The 17,591-nt window shown below is 37.9% G+C and overlaps 3 protein-coding genes across 3 annotated transcripts; 1 reads left to right on the top strand and 2 right to left on the bottom strand.

Moving 5' to 3' along the window:
* Positions 1–545: 545 nt before the first annotated feature.
* LOC113698639 (small RNA degrading nuclease 1) lies at positions 546–5,294 on the top strand. Its single transcript, XM_027218519.2, has 12 exons — positions 546–804; positions 975–1,157; positions 1,294–1,383; positions 1,579–1,647; positions 2,088–2,228; positions 2,364–2,480; positions 2,564–2,633; positions 2,754–2,854; positions 3,237–3,371; positions 3,447–3,554; positions 4,139–4,243; positions 4,541–5,294. Exons 1-12 carry the CDS (start codon positions 772–774, stop codon positions 4,871–4,873), a joined length of 1,485 nt encoding a protein of 494 aa, XP_027074320.1. The 5' UTR covers positions 546–771; the 3' UTR covers positions 4,874–5,294.
* A 320-nt stretch (positions 5,295–5,614) lies between these two features.
* LOC113698638 (phosphatidylinositol 3,4,5-trisphosphate 3-phosphatase and protein-tyrosine-phosphatase PTEN2A-like) lies at positions 5,615–12,699 on the bottom strand. Its single transcript, XM_027218517.2, has 13 exons — positions 12,376–12,699; positions 11,065–11,485; positions 10,586–10,687; positions 10,442–10,498; positions 9,605–9,670; positions 8,806–8,982; positions 8,636–8,722; positions 8,479–8,543; positions 8,327–8,403; positions 7,383–7,429; positions 7,071–7,201; positions 6,615–6,684; positions 5,615–6,368 (listed from the first exon to the last, which is right to left on the bottom strand). Exons 2-13 carry the CDS (start codon positions 11,482–11,484, stop codon positions 5,847–5,849), a joined length of 1,821 nt encoding a protein of 606 aa, XP_027074318.1. The 5' UTR covers position 11,485; positions 12,376–12,699; the 3' UTR covers positions 5,615–5,846.
* A 1,793-nt stretch (positions 12,700–14,492) lies between these two features.
* On the bottom strand, positions 14,493–17,040 carry LOC113698069 (UPF0481 protein At3g47200). Its single transcript, XM_027217739.2, has one exon. The coding sequence runs from the start codon at positions 16,741–16,743 to the stop codon at positions 15,127–15,129; it is 1,617 nt and encodes a 538-aa protein (XP_027073540.1). The 5' UTR covers positions 16,744–17,040; the 3' UTR covers positions 14,493–15,126.
* Positions 17,041–17,591: the final 551 nt, after the last annotated feature.

The following is a 17,591-nucleotide window of genomic DNA, read 5'->3' as shown; positions in this document are numbered from 1 at the left end:
AAAAAAGGCTAAAAATGCAGTTTTGGTACCTAAATTTTGACGCACGAGCGGTTTTAATCCCTAATTTTTTGACGAAAACAAATTTGGTATCCGAACTTTCAAATTTTGAACATATTAAGTACCCTTGACGATTTTTTTAAAATTATTATCGAAAAAAGTCATATGACAGTCACGTGTCCAGCCACAATTGTATAAAAAAAAAGGCCCAAAAAATGTCAAATGCCATTCTAATACTAAGTATTAAATTTAAGGACTAATAGTGTAATAAAAAAAATTTAAAGAATAAATAATATCACATGAGTCAACAAAATCCAAGAACCGATACAAATGAGCTCCAATTCCAATTCCAGACATATTTTGTGACAAATTAAGGACAAGTCTCACTATATTTATATCTATCGGTTAATGATTTGTTGTTCAATGTAAATTTGAGAATTCCACCAGGGATATTCTGTTTGATTTTAATGTGGACTTGTAGAAATCTTTTAATGTTCACGAATCCAACAATAGATTCTTCAAAAGTTAAACAAACATAAAAGTAGTAAATGTCGCAGGACTTGCCATGATAGAGAACGGCGCCCCACCACCCGCTCGGGGGGAAAAAAAAAACCTTACATCCTGATTGGGCCAAAGCCGGTCTGACCATTGCTCCCGGTTCATTGGCAAAACCAGCTTCGGACGGAATCTAAACTTCTAAACCCTAAACCCAGATCCCTTCGTCGTCTTATTCTCCTGTCTCACACAGATACGCACTGAAGCACAGAGTCATCCATGGACGAGATGCTCTCTTCAGTTAAAAAGGAAGTAAGCCTTTTTTCTTTTTTCCTCTGAACTTGTTAAGGCTTTTTCTCTGATTTCTATTTATTTGTGAATTTTTCCTCTGCCTGATGATTAGCTGTGTTCTGTCGGTTTCAGAACCAGAAACTAACCTTGGTTAGTTTAACCTTAGTAACAAATGGATTCTGTTTGAGTAGGTGCTGGTGGAGATGGTAAAGTTGGCTCAAAAGCGAGGAATGAAGGGTAGCAAAGGTGGGTGGAAGGAGTTTTTGAATTTTTATGACAAGAAAATTGGAGCCAGCTTGAGCGACCCTTCTAGGAGGCCCCTTGATACTTTGCTTGCCTTCTTGAAAACCTTTACCCAAGACGATGATTTGAAGGTGACCCCAATTTTGCTAGTTAATCTGTAATTTTCAAGCTAATTTGTGAAGTTGGTAGTTTTTATTGTTTCACTTCCCCCCCAGAAGAAAAGCCCAAACTTGACATTATCGGACTTTGTGCTGTACTTTTTCTCAGTTCTTTGAGAAGCTGCTGGAGTGCCATTCTAACCGGGACGCAGTTTCCCAATTCCAGAAAACTTCTCCTGATGCTGAATCCCCTGAACAGGTTTTACTGCATGTCATCTATCACAATCACTACTCCTCTTGGCTTTCGGTTTTTATTTATTGTATCAAGAACATGATGATATGTGTCCGACCTTGCATTCAATGCTGCGGCCGATGTTAATACGCTTTTATAATTTTTTTTATGCCTCTATTCCTTCCTTTTACAAATTATGGAGTTGCTGTTATGGCAGTGCAGAGGCTGGTTCGTTTAACTCTTGAACACCCCCAGTATCCAATTGATTATTCATTCCCGTCACATGAGGAGGTTGGTCTTCCCATGTTGAATTTTCTCCTGCTTAATGTGCTACTTTGAAAATGCAGCATGATTGTGTATTGGATCTTGGTGATGGTTGTGGTTTTATGTTTTTTCTCCAAGAAGCTGTTTAACTGTTGTGGTATACTCTCCACCAAACCAATGCTACAAAATAATAACAGTACTTTGGTGCAAACCCTTTTTGTCTTATTAGAAGACTGATATGGTTCTTGATTTGTTAACCCAAATAAGCATTGTCAACGTTACTTTGCTGTTGGGTTTTGCCAATGTCTGAAGACGGACAATATTTCTAGGTTCTTGGTCATGTGTTAGAGCAATATTCTTGTATTTCCGTTGATTCTTGTGTAAGTTAAATTTTTTTTTCCTGTGGTAAGGAAATGTAGGTGTTTTGATGTAATTTAAGCTTTCATTTATTGAATGGTTTTGAGCAGGGCTGGCTGGTTATGAAGTGCACTAAAAAGTCCAAGACCATGACATCTACTGCTATGGTTGCTGTTGATTGTGAGATGGTTCTTTGCGAAAATGAAACTGAAGCTTTGGTGAGGGTTTGTGTTGTTGACCGCAATTTGCAGGTATATGTTGAATACGTTGATCAAGTTTAATCTTTAAAGCTATAACGGCTTGAATCCTCTTTAATACTTGACCTCTGGAGAACTTTCTTCTCGCCTTGAGTTGGAATGAGATAATTAGAATTGGCAGTGTTTCAGGTTAAACTAAATGAGTTTGTAAAGCCCAGTAAGGCAGTGGTAGATTACAGAACCGAGATCACTGGGATTGCTGCCAAAGATTTGGATGGAGCTACTTGTTCATTGTCTGATATACAGGTATCTTTTGTTAGTTAATAGGTTTTCTGACCCATGTGTTTGCTTGTTTTAATGTCTTCCTCTGCAATTATTTGATCATATAGAAATCCATGAAGAAGCTCCTATCACATGGAACTATCTTAGTTGGTCACAGTTTGAATAATGATCTTCGAGGTGGGTTGGTGTCCTTTGACCTAAACTTTGTATGTTTTTCACTTCATGTATAGTCCTTTGGAAAAGAAGGTTCATTATTTACTCAATAGCAATCCTGTTTTCATGTGCAAAATATTGCAGCACTGAAGTTGGATCATGCAAGAGTAATTGACACATCCTATATCTTCAAGCATGGGGATGGCCCTTCAAGCAGGAGACTTTCCTTAAGTAACTTGTGTAAGGTAAGGCTGACACTTGTGAAACCAGTATTTCATGGTTCCTTCAATTCTGAATATTTATTGAGTTATATAGTTGTCTCCAGGTAACAAGTTAACTAACATGCATAAGATGAGAGAACAATAAATATAAATAACTGAAAGGCATTTTGGATATTTCAAAACTTCTGTCATTGGGTTTAAGGGGTGCGGAAGCAGACATGCCTGTAAACACGGTATCTCAATATATAGATGGAACTTTTTCTAGACAAACATTCAAATGAAGTCCAATTTGCTGATGTATAAGCTCTGTAATAGTTAGCATCTGCTGCATTGTCTTCATGTGTAATATGCATGAATTACAGTTTGTGTACTTCAGTGAAGAAATCAGACTTTATATTCTTTGCAGTCTATATTAGGTTATGAGCTTCGGAAGGGGCAGAATCCTCACAATTGCCTAGATGATGCATGTGCCGCAATGAAACTCGTTTTGGCCAATATTGAACGAGGAGTAGCGAATGTAATTCCATTGGTTCATGAGGATGTAAGTTGAGAACTCCATCTCTGTTATCTTTTAATGAATTACCAACTTTTATGTTATTTGAATTTTTGGAATTAGGCACAAGAGGCGGATTTGGCAAAACTACTAGTTCATAAAATTCCAGTGAATGTTCACAGTGAAGATATGCATGAAGTTATTCCAGGAGACTTTTCAATTGAAATGAAGGTTTGAGTAACTATCCTTATTTCACAAGTAATCTCCGTTAAACTTGCTCTATGCTAATATCACTTTATAGTAATCTGTAGGTGATGCTTCTAATGCTGTAATTTACTGATCTTTTTTGAAGCATTAGGCTTTGTATCCAATTTCTTCACAATAAAACATGCAAATGTTACTTGTGAGTATTCATCATTTACAATTCCTTGTTGGCCACATTAAGGGGGGCGCAAAGGTGGTGTTACAGCAGTTCATGCTTGTGCTGCCTCACTGGCAGAAGTGCTTGAGAAATGAACCTACTAAATTCAACCCACTCAATAGGGGGGAGGGATGGGTCAGGTGGGACGGGGGGAGAGAGTGTAACTGAGAGGACTTGGGTTTGAGACCTCCCACTTACTCAAAAAAAAAAAAAAACCCACTCAACACTCTTTGGGTGCTAGTTGTGTGTTTTGTATGCAAAATGTTTCTGTAAGTCTTGGGCAGTGATTAGATGAATTCTCTCTCTCTCTCTCTCTCTCTCTCTCTCTCTCTTTCTGATGCATGCAAACACACATTGTGCTTGGTTGGAATTGTTTACCTGTTAATGCTGGCAGGCTAATAAAAAGGCCAAAGGATCGAAATATTCGGTCTTTGCAATTTTCAAAAGTCAGCAAGAGGCAAATGAAGCATTTGATTGCATTGATGGCTACTTGGATAAGGTATTGTTTTACTTTCCACTCTCTTCCCTCCAACATAATGTTGATAGGTTTGATCTTTGGACCAAATCAATAGTAGGAAAAAACTCTATAAGTGACAAGTCGTTGCCAATTGAAGTTATTGTCTCATATAACTCGTTAACAACATTAATGATTCTGGTTGTGCCTGACCTCTCTCCATCGCATTTACCCTAATTGAAGTAAAATTGCCCAATTATTAGAATCGTTATGGATTTAATCTGTAATTGATTCTGTTTCCAAATGTAGTTTTAATGACATGGCTGATCTGCCTGTTCCTAGGACACCTCTGGACGAGCACAGAAGTCAATATCTTTTCATCTCAATAGAGGAATTGTTGGTAGTTTTTGTGTCCGCAAAATGGCTAATGATTCTCCTGGCGTCATTATATCAAAGAAAAGATCATTTGAACCTGAGGAGGCCTTAACTGAGTCAAAGAAGTTGCACACTGATCAGGAGTGCAGAAAAGTTGAGGAGACTAGGGCATGCACAGAGCAGTGTCAGAGTCGTTTGGAGGAGATTGAAAGATTGAAGCAAGAATTAAGCCAAAGAGATCGTGAAATATCGAGCTTGAACAAGATTATTGTTGCTCTTACAAGGAAGCAAGGACTTTAAATCTGCCATGTAGTGGTTTTCTGATTGGCTGATGTGGTAATGGTACAGGAACAGCATTACGTGCTTCATGAAGCTGAGAGATTACTGAAGAAGAAATTCAATAGTGTGGGAGAAACTCATGGCTTAAGAAGAGTTCTTATGGTGTTTCGCTTGAGAAAAGCTGGATGCTGCACTTGCTGCTAGAGGAAAATTAGTTACCTAATGTCCATGGGTCCTTATGCTTACAGTACGAACTATAGATTTCTTACTGATGTGGGAAGCTCTTGTTTGATGCGATTAAGTTAAGTATCATTTATTGCAGACTTTCACGTTTCCGCTGGTTTGCGTCCTTGGTAGAAACAGTACATGTATTTCACGAGGTGGGCGTTGCTACTTTTTACAATGTACTTTCTGCAGCTTTAGTTCGACCATTCTTTTTCAATTTGTTTTTCATAGTTGTGCTGGATTTGGGGGGATATTTCAAGCTGTGATGTAAGATAATTCGAGCTGCTTGCAAAGCATGTCAAATGCTTGACTCGAGTTCAGAGTCGGCTGCCTGAGCTTGAGCGCCTCGTTAACGTGCGGAGCAAAGTACAAGAATATTTTCGCTTTAAAGCTCGTGAAAAACATGAAAAGAAGAGGAAACATGAAAGGGAGTGAAAGATCAACAAAAACAAAAGCAAAGCAGTTCCTATTGTAGGATGAGGAGAGTTTTCAATCGATCCTGATGTCTGGACTGAATTCCATATGATTGTCAGCAGATGCAGTCTAAAATTAATTGCCATATTAGCGTATAAATATTTAGCATTCGGGTAACAATTTCAACCCAAAAACAATCCTAGGAGCAGGGACAGATAAGAATTTCAACTAGGAGCAGGGACGCCAAAGGTCAGCATGTGTATAGGAAAAATAAATATCTTTAATTTGTCAGAAAATTCTAGCCACTATAGCGCCAACGGAAACCAATCCTAACCTGCGAACCAACTGTTGTTGCTCATTCGCTTTCGTAATCTTCGTCATCTCCAAAACTGAAAACAGAAGCGTCTGCTGCAATAGCTTTAATATCACCAGAACCTAGGTTTGGAATAGAGTCAACCCTCTCAACACCATCAAATTTCGTTTCTTTTGACGTATTGGTCTGAAAATGTGCGGACTCCTTGCTCCCCAATGAGAGTTGTTTGGTCTGATCGGTGAAGGATGTAATTTGGTTATCTTTGCTACCTGACTCAAGAGGCGAAGTAGTTCCCACCGCAGATGATGTGTTATCTACGCTTCTTTTTGAGGGTACAGACCCCTCTCCATCACTATCTGAAAAAACATCGTCATCATTATCTCGTTTTGGTGTAACCTCGACTTGAGCAGTGTTCGCGTCATTCCTATCACTTGATGATGCTTGACTTCCTACTCGTCCATCAGACCCCTTTGCCACTTGATCAGCTTTAAATTTGGATGATATTGTACCATCATAGTCTATCATCACAATCTCAACCTGAAAACCTGGAGAAGGCAATTTCCTCTGTGGAGTGCCAGATGTTTGTTAACAGGAAGAAATTAAATTAAAGTTCTATTTTACCCAAAAACGAAAAGGATGAAATTAAAGAGGAACGACTAAAAGGCGCTGAGAAGCAAATAAAGCTACAAAAAGGTGAAACTGTGTTACAGTAAGAGCAAAATCTTGGAAAAAATGAAAAGAAAAGATGAGAAAGATGAATGACTTACAATTGAGAGTTTGCTTATAAACAAACAAAAGTATTTGATTTACCTTATCAAAGCCATCAAGATCAGAGGAATCCAAAAGCACTCTATTTTCCATCATTGTCGTATTCAACCAACTGAAAGAAGGAGAAACAGCTTACCACCGAAAAAAGAAGGTGAAATATGAAACTAAAGAAAATATAAATTTGTCAAGAGTCTTAATGTATGCTTCAAATTTAATCAAAGCTCATGAAGACTAAGAATTTATCAAACACTTCACAATGTTTTAAAGGATGCGCACCTTGAAACTCCTCTTGCTCTCCTCTAGGAAATTAATTAAAAATACCACAGATAATATTTCTATGATGGTCATGCTGCATGCGCAATCAGATGCTACTGGATCATGAGCAAATGCATACATATTTAGGCAACATATTTCAGAGAAAAATCAACAAGCGTGATGGGATGCTACTGCAATTGGACATGCACTAAAAAGAAGCAGATACCAAGACAGTTTACACACCAATAGAAGTCTCCTTGGCGATCCTGAAAGTGGATTTTGAAATCCCCCACCAATTCTGTTAAACCTGGCTCCCCTGGTAGAGCAAAGACCACAATTCCCTTTTTTGCTGCACGCAACCAGAAGTCTTCTGGCTGCAAGAAGAAATGCAAAAAATTAAATGGTTTTGTAGCCCCATACAAAATTTTCAAACAGATCATAAATTAAACTCAATTAATGAAAAAGAGAATAACTCTCGAGTAGTCAGCACAGCCAATCAAATACATTTACTTGTAAAAATGAGGCAGTAATGAAGTGACAGATGATATAGAATACCATTAGGTCCTTTGTTTTCGGATGCTTTTTAGTGGAAAATAAAACTCCTGCAGACATGTAAATACTTTCGTCAGTTCAGCAAAACTGGTTTAAAATTAAAAAAAGGATAGCTTAAAGAGCCAGACATCACATTTTGCTCATAAAGAAAGTTTCTATTCTTGCAGCTAGCAAGGTCTAAAACTTTCTGAACCTTTTTGTTCTTTATACTTCACATATAAGAGATTGCTACTGACATAATAATCTTCTAGAAATTCAACTGCTATTTTCCATAGGACTCTCATTGATCTTCAAAAGTAAGCAAGAAGTGCTGGTTGCCTCTGGCTGCATGAAAGTGAATATCTCACACGAAGCAGACCCTAATACTACTAGTGACATGTATAATTTTTTATTTATCTTGGAAGTTTAGAGAAAGACCCATCCCTCTCGCTCACATGTGCAGCAATTGTAAAGACCAATCCCTCTCTCTCACTCAAAGATGAAATAACTCTAAATCAAGCTCCGTATTGAAATCAGATGTTAATAGTCATGTTCAAGCTATTGGGTGAAAAGCCCTTTTCCTGGTTTGCATGACTGACAGGGACTTGCCACAAATGCAATGGTAACATGTAATTACTCCTTTGACTCCCAACTTCAGACAAGATATTAAAAAAGCCAATGATAATAATTTCATTGGTTTGCATTAAACCATATTTGGTTTTGGATGATGATATTCCCCAAACTAAAATTTATCACATGAGAGATGCTACTTTTGAGAGACAAAACTGAAGTACATCGCCTGGCATATATGGTAATTGTACAGACACTAATTAAATGAATAAATAAAGCAACGTCAACCAAATGTAGGTGACTTCTCAAACCGAATAAATTAACGAATCACCAGAACAGTAACAAAATACTGCTTCTCACTGTGGCAAAGTTAGCATGAGGCTCAACCCGGTACTTACCACTATGATTAGATATGGTAATGGCAGGTCTGATCCAATAAGGACACTTGTGGAGTCGAAATCCCCTCAGCATGCACCTGCAATATAGTAGCTTTTCAGTACCTTGATGGCTCAATACTTTGTATTTTTCAAGTAACTAATCTGAAGAGTACCTACGTCCAGGCGGAGTTTCACCATTGAAGTGCGTTAAAATGCGCTCAAAGTACTTCACATACCTCTATGGAAAAGCAAAAAATGAAAATTTGTTAGATCACATATATAAATAAGACTTTTATTCAGAAAATGAGTTCGTGCAAATTTTTGACTAACAATCTGGCCAGGGAGAATGAGACCCTTCCCATCTACACATCTTTTCTGGTTATAGTAATCAATGCACTCCTCAGCTGTGGGGAAAAACTGCAAAAGACGAGAAGTGTGGGACAAATACATGTTTCAGCTTTTCCCATCAAAAACAGCATTTTCTCTGAAACATATTTTACCTTTAAGAACAGAAGAAGACTACAGATCATCAATCCTGTCCTTGCCATACCAGCTTTACAATGGACAACCACCACATTCAGGATGTCCTCCTTCAACCATGAATAAGCACTTTGACAGAACAACTTAATAAGATGAATAGGAGGGCAATTATGGTCATCAAATGGGAAACTGGCAACCTGGACAAGAATTAAGCGTATCAAACACATTAAACTATCATTCTCATTAGTGATATAAGTTATGTAAGAGGAATACTTCAAAAAAAAGGAAAAAGGAAAAAGGAAAAAAAAGGCTTATGTAAGAGGAAAAACTACACTGTTCCAGCCTGCTTTCATGCTTTCACCAATGGTCACTTCCTCTCTGGGTGAGCGAAAATTTGCTATATTTATTAATTAATTGTTGCGTATGACTAGGATTGTATTTGTTGCACTTTCTTTAAACCATTTTCTTCCCTGAAATAAGAGTTCTTTCCTAGTTTTCAAAAATCTTTTTCCTTTGCCCCCTCCTTCATCCTATCAGAGCATTGCTCTTGAATTTTTTTTTTCCACTGGCAGCATCTTCCTACGAGATTTCAAAATGAATCATTAAAAAGACATATTAAGTAACTCAGCATTTTCTGACTGAATGATCAAAAAGCAAATCAAAACTACCCTCATTCCTTTGTTCATATTCTTTTCACTCCAGAAATTTATAGAGCATAAATTGGAGATCACAAATGACAGTCAAGCTACACTTGGTTTAGACTCTTGAATTGCAGGAATGAAATTGAAAAACAGATTTTATTGCAGAAGAAAACAACACCTTTCCCTGGAACAGTGACGCATCGTATAACCTCTCTGAACAAAGATTGTATACTTTGTACTTCCCCTGAAATCCAAAGAAATATATAAGGCATATCAAATTGCAAAAGCAGCAAGTAAAACGAAGAGTAGAAAAGTTATCTAAAGCTAGCGAACAAGGAGCAGATACAGTGAGATAAGGCAGTTTCAAGTGTTCAATAGTAGTACACCATCCATTTTAGTCGCATGCCTTGAGCACATATCATGGGGATTGAAGTAAAAGTTAGTGAATTAATATGAGGCCCACGTGCTGTTAAAAGCAACAGTCCTGATCAAGGTAACTACATTACCAATGTGTGTATCTTATATTTTTGTTTTGAGTTCAAGGGCGAGGCCAAGCCTTACAAGGGGAAAATGGAAAGGGGAGAAAATGATAGTTGAATCAGGGTCCTCATCGCCACCTAGCTAATGTTCCTACAAGCTGAGCTGGGTCTTAGGGATAACATGCATATCTTATTTAAACCATTGCTAATTCAGGTAATCCAATCAACAAACAAAGCATTGTTCTCCAGATATGTTTTTACTTTTTACGCACGTCATGTCTAATTTAGCTTAAAAACTAAAAATTAATTTTGAAAGAAAAGAGTGGCAATAATATATAAATTTACTTGTTTTAGGAAATTGATTAACTTTTTGAGGTGATGATGGTACCTTAATAGGAAAGTACAGTAACTAAATGGTCCAATCAGATATTTCATGGTAGAAAAGGTATAAAGATTTTGAATACATATTCTGTACAGACATTTTTGGCAGCAAATTGTATATAACTAGTAGTCACCAATTTGAATTCAAAAGTTACCTTGTGATGAGTTTCAAAAAATTTGATCACTTCTTCCATGTGATTCCGATACAAACCCTGCATCATATTTCCAACAAATATAATTAGTAAAACTGAGATGTGTTTGGGAACATTTCATATGCAAATTGTGTTTTTTTTTTTTACCTCAACAAAGCCAAAAAATCCAGAACTCATATCACCAGCTGGAAAACCCATTGCAATGATGTTCTCAGTTATATAAGTCATATCTAAATCAAATCCTCCTTCCTGAAATAAGGCATTGAAAGAATACCAGAGTTACTTGTCTAGATATATGAGTGTGTTACAAAAGGTCCTTGCTTCTCATAAATGAATATAAGAACATAAGTGGGTGGCATATTAAGCAATTGGAGAAATTTGACTGCAATAAACTTCATAATTCATCGAGAGTTTGAAAACCAAGTTGACAAGGTACATGAGCAATATTTCATTCTGTAGCCATCATATCAATTTCAATTGCATAAACGTCTTATGTCCAAAAAAAAGGTTTATACACACTTACTCATCCAGATTTTGGAAATAGTGGCAAAAGTTTGTTAATGTTCAATCGCAGAGAGCAAAGACTAGTCATACAATTCCAGCAAAGAAATAAGAACTTGATCGACCTGGTATCTTCGCTTGTTCTGCGAGACAATGTGACGTGCCTTAACTTGAACAGCCTTAACTGCACTGAAAGATGAATCAACTATTCCTTTAGTGAGCGACTCAAAAACACCTGATTGTGCAGCAGCTGAGCTGTCTCCAGAACTATCATTTGGTTTCAAAGGCAAATTCAGTCCAAATCCACTGGCTAGACGTGAAAATGCAGACTTGGGAGCATTTCCGGCCTGTGAGTTTGGTGTTGCCGGTGCTAAGGGTTGTGGAAGTTTCAGACCTTTGGCCCAAGAAGATATGGCAGATGTCGACAGCATAGAAGATGAGCCACGTGGGGAACTGTCTACTGCAGTAGCAGTCACTACACGAGGTTCGACATCTGAACCCTCACTAGAATGAGGATTTGCTGAATCACCAGAATTAGTATCCATTCTGCAAAAAGGAAAAAAAAAAAAAAGATAACAAGTTTAGATAAGACACAAAAATAAAAGATCATATCGACATCCTCTTCACATGTCCCTTCATTCCACACCTAAAAACACCCAATGCTACTCTCTTCCATTCAGTTGGCATGGAAACAAATTGAAAAATACTAAAGCGTGCTCTTTCAGTTATCTAAATCATATCTCTCCACATCGCTCGTATAGTTAATGCATAGGCGGTATGGCAATGTCAGTCTGCAAATATACACATTTTGTGGCTTGTCTGTGAGGAATCTACCATGCGTTTCACTTATTCAAATAAAATAGCTTTTAGTACCCAAAAAAAAAAAGAAAAGAAAAGAAAAGAAAATCAATGATACAAACACTGTCACATTGTGCAGCCTTACGCGTAGATATGATGCAAAATACTGAAAAGGGAAAACCAGCAATACTAGAGATCACAAGCGATAAAACAGCTTCGAAAAAAGCTACTATTTATATATATTTATTAGCATAGCATGCTACTCGGTTAAAAAGAATTAAAAACGAGATACGAAAATGTAAATGCATTTATAATTGCTTCATTCAATCCAACAAATTTTTTTTTTCAAAATAACAACTAATAAAATGCGTGGATTTCCATCTCGACCTCTAATTCGTCATTTTCAATTTCAGTAGATGAACGACGAGAAATACAATCAATCGCGTACCAAATGCAAGAAATAATAAGAATAAAATAAGCAAACAAATTCACGGACAATTAGTTCTACGTGTGCGACGTGAAGAGTCTATTACGTCTCATAGAAGTCATCAAGATCTAGGTAAGCAAGTATAATTTGACATAGAAATCGCGAAATGCGAAGCAATTAAATGTGGATCAGAATGCGGGGGCCTACTCACAGAGCTAATGAAGATCCAGAAATCCTCCGTTTATTCTCGAACAATGCTGCGATGCTTAAGACTGTATCTCTCCTTCTTCTTCTTTCTAGCCTTTTAGGATTATAGTTTTTTAACTTTTTCTTTTCTTCTTCTTTAGGTGTAGAGGTATCAGCTCCGGCGCTCTTGACGCTTGCAGAATAGTGAGGTCGGAATTAAAATGGAGGTGAGGCCGCGATGGAGGTGGTGGAGCAGCAAAGGTTAATTGTTATTTTTGGAGCTACGATTCGGTGCAGTAGGCTTTACCATACTAACACTAGTAGTTGCCAACTCAGCCACAATTCGCAATTTCTACTGGCACTATCATATAGCAGTGGAACGTTTGCTGCCTTGCTGGTTAATGCATAGCAATCCAGGGCCCCGGTGATCTGGCTCAAACTTTGGATAAGGGGGCCGTTTGGATTGCAATTTTTCTTAGAATAATTACTGTTCTATCATCTTTTTATTTTATATATATCAAATCATTATAATAAATTTTTAATAAAAAATTTAAAAAAATACAATCCAAACGGGGTACAATTGGTCATTTTATTCTTCCTCCTTTTATTATTATTTTTTTTACCAAAGATTTGGTCACTCAACCAACAGCTAAACATAACATACATTATATATACATAGCAAGATTAATTAATCTCACGTATACTGAAAATGTATATACTAATACACTAACGGGGATATGGATAAATTCCTATCAAGAAAAAACAAACAAAAATAAATAATGGCTGCCAAGACATTCAATGACCAAGCTGTCCTTAACAATCTATCCACCTGTGCCTATGGTGCCAATCTACTTTCTTAATCCTGGTTTTCAATCAACAGACATATTTCAAACTGTGAGTAATATGTTAATAATGAGCAATAGTATCCAATCTGCTTTCTTGACTATACTACCAAACCAAAAAAAAAAAAAAGAAACAAATAAAACTACCAGCTTAATAAATAACCATCTAACCCAAAAAATTATTTTAAAATCAATATTAACTTTCTCGTCATAAACCCTGATTACATGACTCATTAATAAAGAAATTCAAATTACGATTAATAAAGAAATTCAAATTACGAAAAAGACCATGAGCATCCCTGCGCAAAGAGTTGACAAAACCAACTAATTGTTCTATATATTTGCTTGGGAAATCACTGATTCATGACATGTTTTAAAATTCATACAGAAGAAAGGGCAGAGAGGTCAATGCACCTCAAATTCATTTTGCGGAGAACGGTAGGGAGTAATGACGGTAAACAGAATCTAAATTGTACAATCAGTAGGTTATTATGTCCTGAGAATTACGTAAAATTACAAACGTGACAAACCTTGTGGTTCAAAACTAACTTCGAATGGATCCCTAATCTATATCCACGCATATGAACTAAAATTTAGAAAGGCCCAGCTACAGCCCATCCAGTATTTTCGTGCAAGAAGTTAAATGGACCTAAGTAACGTATGTTCACAAGAAACCCAAACTGGAGGCCCAGACAACAAAAACAGTGTACGGAATTTGACCCACCCACATCCCAGTCAAGACTTTCCGCTCCAACGCGCCCCACCGAAATAAGCCGAAGTGCACTTTGAACTTTGAAGTCCTGAAGCAAGCATCCAACAGTAAAAGACCTCCCAATTCCCGTGGACGCCGGAACAGCAGCTGCCGCCGTCTCTTGCGAGAAGGCCAGTCGTCCCTGGTTGTTTTCGCGGCGGATATTTGAGGTTTGGCGCGCTTACCAGCACCTACTCGACAAGTGAAATATTGGTTTGACTACTTGCTTATACGTCTGACGGTGATGCTTCTTTTGGTGACATATTGAAATGTAATTGCAAATTCTGTTCATTTGCACAACCGTACAATGCTTTTTGTTGCTAATCTGCTTGGAGCGTGAAGCAGATTGTAAATGAGCAAACTTTGCTTTTGATTACACAGATTTGCCGTTTGGAATGTTAGTAAAATGTTTTCTTGTATGAGTTTGAGGACACCTGGTCTTGCTGTTGGCAATCCAATTGGATTATTCTCCTTTGGTTGTTCCTAGTGACGCTACAATGGCATAGCTAGAATGTAAGTTGCTTAATTTTCAAAAGAACAGGATTAATCTTCACTTTGAACTTGTTACTCTTGCCTACTGCACTTCATTAGTTATCTTCAGGACATACTAACATACAAGAGTAGCTTTCAACCTAATTGACGGTTGAAGTCTTGGAAGACTGTATGGTTCAGGTGTCGTTTTCCACCATCGTGTGCTTGTCCATGAACAAGCAACGGTGCCAGAGTGAATAGGGTTTCCTGATGCTACCCAAAATCCTCCTTCCCTGCTTCAGATTCAATGCCTGCCTATGTAATAGATTCTCCTAGCATTCACATAAAACTGAGGAGGACGAAGGCAAGTATTCTGTGGTGCCTGATGCTTTCTTGACATTAAACTACAGACGACGAAGACAAGTATTCTGTGGTGCTTGATGCTTTCTGCTTGCAATTTATGTCTGATAAATGTGAGCCTGAATTAGGCGAAATCAAGGATGCGAGTGATTGTTGAACTTGAATGTAATAACGAAGCTCCTTTCATAGATAGTAGAATGACTCGCAAATTCCATTAGATTGCAGAGAATGCTCGCTCACTCATTTCCTACCTTAAAATCCAACAATTCACTGTTTCTTGATAGATATGTAATGCGTTCAAGCAATTCTCTCTTGTTGATTATGAATATAAACAGACCATTGTATAGCAGGCTTAAGAATGCGGTTCATAGTAGCCATAAATCCCATAGAACGTCTGCGCAAGAGTTAGCAGCAACAAGACCACAGCAGCAACGAAGGAGATAATTGCCCACGGATTATTGAAATACTTATGACTTAGAGTTGCTCGCCAGGTGTTCCACCTGTGCTCACAATAGCGGTTTACTTGCTGAGACAATGGAGAAAGATAACTGTCGTTTATGTCAAAAACCACCTCTTGGCAAAGACGATTGAAAAGATCAGCAACTTCAGCATCACTGCCAAGCCAGTGCTCGATTATCCCATAATAATGTAGGACGCTTACATCTTCTGGGGAATTGATCAAGTTATCCATGAAGACCACATATGAGGTTATGTAATTGGTGCTGTCAAGATGACATTGCTCAAAAGCGATAAGGTTGAGAAAGAGGGATTTTGTGCCATCGTGGATTAGGAGCCGAGGAATCTTGAGAACTCCATTCTTGAATTTCACATCCCAGAATCTGTCAGTCTTCCTTTTCTTGAAATTAATCCCAGCCTCTCTTAGCTCCGTGACACAATGGAGTAGCTGCTGTCTTCGCTTGTCTGCTACACGGTTGGAATGCGACCACCTTTTTACCCAAATCCTGGGTGTTGGTTGAGGCCCTATTCGAAGAAGACTCCTTCGGAAGACATCAAGGGAGTGAAGACCTCCTAGTTCCGCCAGTGGATCAAAAGCGGAAGTGTGTCCCAACGATGATTCCAATTTGGTCCTGTCACTATTTGTCAATGGTTCGTCCGTCGGGGTCAATGGATCGAAGAATCTCAAAGCTAGCTTAGCCACTATTCCTTTCAGGTCCGGCTGACCCATCTGAAGACCAAATAGCCGATCAAGTACGAATAGAGGAATTTGGTTCTCCAGCATTATCATATCCCGTTGAATGGAATGCATTGAGCCTCGCATTGCAAATATCGGATCATTTCTAGAGTAACCAAGCTGATTGAATCCTTCAGCAGCGCCACGAAAGAGCTCCAGAATAAAACAACAATCAAGAACCATCATCTCCACGAACTCATTGCTTCTGAGGCAAATTGGTCCTTCATAACAAGCACGAGCTCTTTCTTCAAGTTCTTTGATAGCATCAAGATACAGCTTTATATCTTGATTAGTCCGTTTCAGAATATGGTAAACAGCACGCCATTTGTGAGGATCCATATTGCGAAGTCTCTTTTTGTTATGATGATAAGGTCCCAAGGAGACAATCTGGGGCAGATAAGCTTTATCATCGCCTTCTCGCAGGTATTGAGGCACTCTGTAGATGCAGAGCTTTGACCATGTAACTGCGTCATCATCTTGGTTAGCATGATCAAGTTTTTCTCTGATGCTGATCACCCACTCTGGTTCTGGTGATTTGGGACCCTCTTCAACATTACTAGTTCCATCTTTGACCGCAACCTGCAATGAATCCAAGGGTTGATGCCGTTCTTTCTGCACCTGCAGCGGCCGCTGGGCTTGTACTTCTTGTGAGAGTTCAATTGACCGAGTTGCAGTTGTAGGGTTTTGAACCTTTTGAAGTCCAGCTTCAACAGTTTCGTTGAGTTTGAGGGTGATGAGGTACCAACTCAAGAGCTCTTTGTTGAACACAGCCACCATTGTCGGAGAGAGAAAAGGAAAAGGTATGTGATATTTCTCCAGGTTTTCGTCAAGTAGATTGTTCTCCGTTAACCATTAAAAGCTTTATCAAAAAAGTCGGTACGCTTTCTTGGAGGAATCTCTAAAATCAGCATGCTGGCCATGGAACAATGAAAAAGTTGGTGACTTCTAATAATTCTTTGACGTTGAAGTTGAGCCAATCCAACTCCAACTTTCACGCCAGTCATTTGTAATAAAACTCCCCTTCCTTTTGCTTTTCGGTGTTCTATGACTTCTATCATGATGAAATGTACAGGACAACTTGTTTTGTAGTACTGTGTATTACAGCATATGGGTAAAAAGAAGCAAGGCAATAATATTTAACCTAACAAGGAATTCAACCTTCAACGCATGGCATATAATCTGGATATAATATGGGATGGTTATGTGACTTTCTGTGATATATATATATATATATATATATATTATAGTATGAGATGGTTATGTGACTTTCTGTGGTATATACATATATATTCTAATACTGTATCAATTTTTACTTAATCTAATGCTTTTACTCGAGAGAGATGAGTTGGATGGTTCAAGAAGAAGGAGGAGTATAAGTAAGAAATTTTGGATTCAAGTCCTCCCACTTATATCTTAATTGAAAAAAACACACTAGTGTCTTTATTAGTGTATTGCATTGCTAAAATCTTAGTGCAAATGTCTTTACCGCCATTGTCAAGAATTAGACAAAATATAGGAAGGAGAAGAAGATGCATTTAACACCAAGGCCGTAGATAGGTCACAGCATTGAAGAAAATAATAAGTGAATAATCAGAGACGACACAGCATGTGAATCATCCATCGTA

The sequence above is a fragment of the Coffea arabica genome, chromosome 7c (assembly GCF_036785885.1).
Source record: "Coffea arabica cultivar ET-39 chromosome 7c, Coffea Arabica ET-39 HiFi, whole genome shotgun sequence".
Classification (NCBI taxonomy): domain Eukaryota; kingdom Viridiplantae; phylum Streptophyta; class Magnoliopsida; order Gentianales; family Rubiaceae; genus Coffea; species Coffea arabica.
The sequence above is the reverse complement of the archived record's forward strand: the minus strand, read 5'-3'. Positions and strand labels throughout refer to the sequence as shown.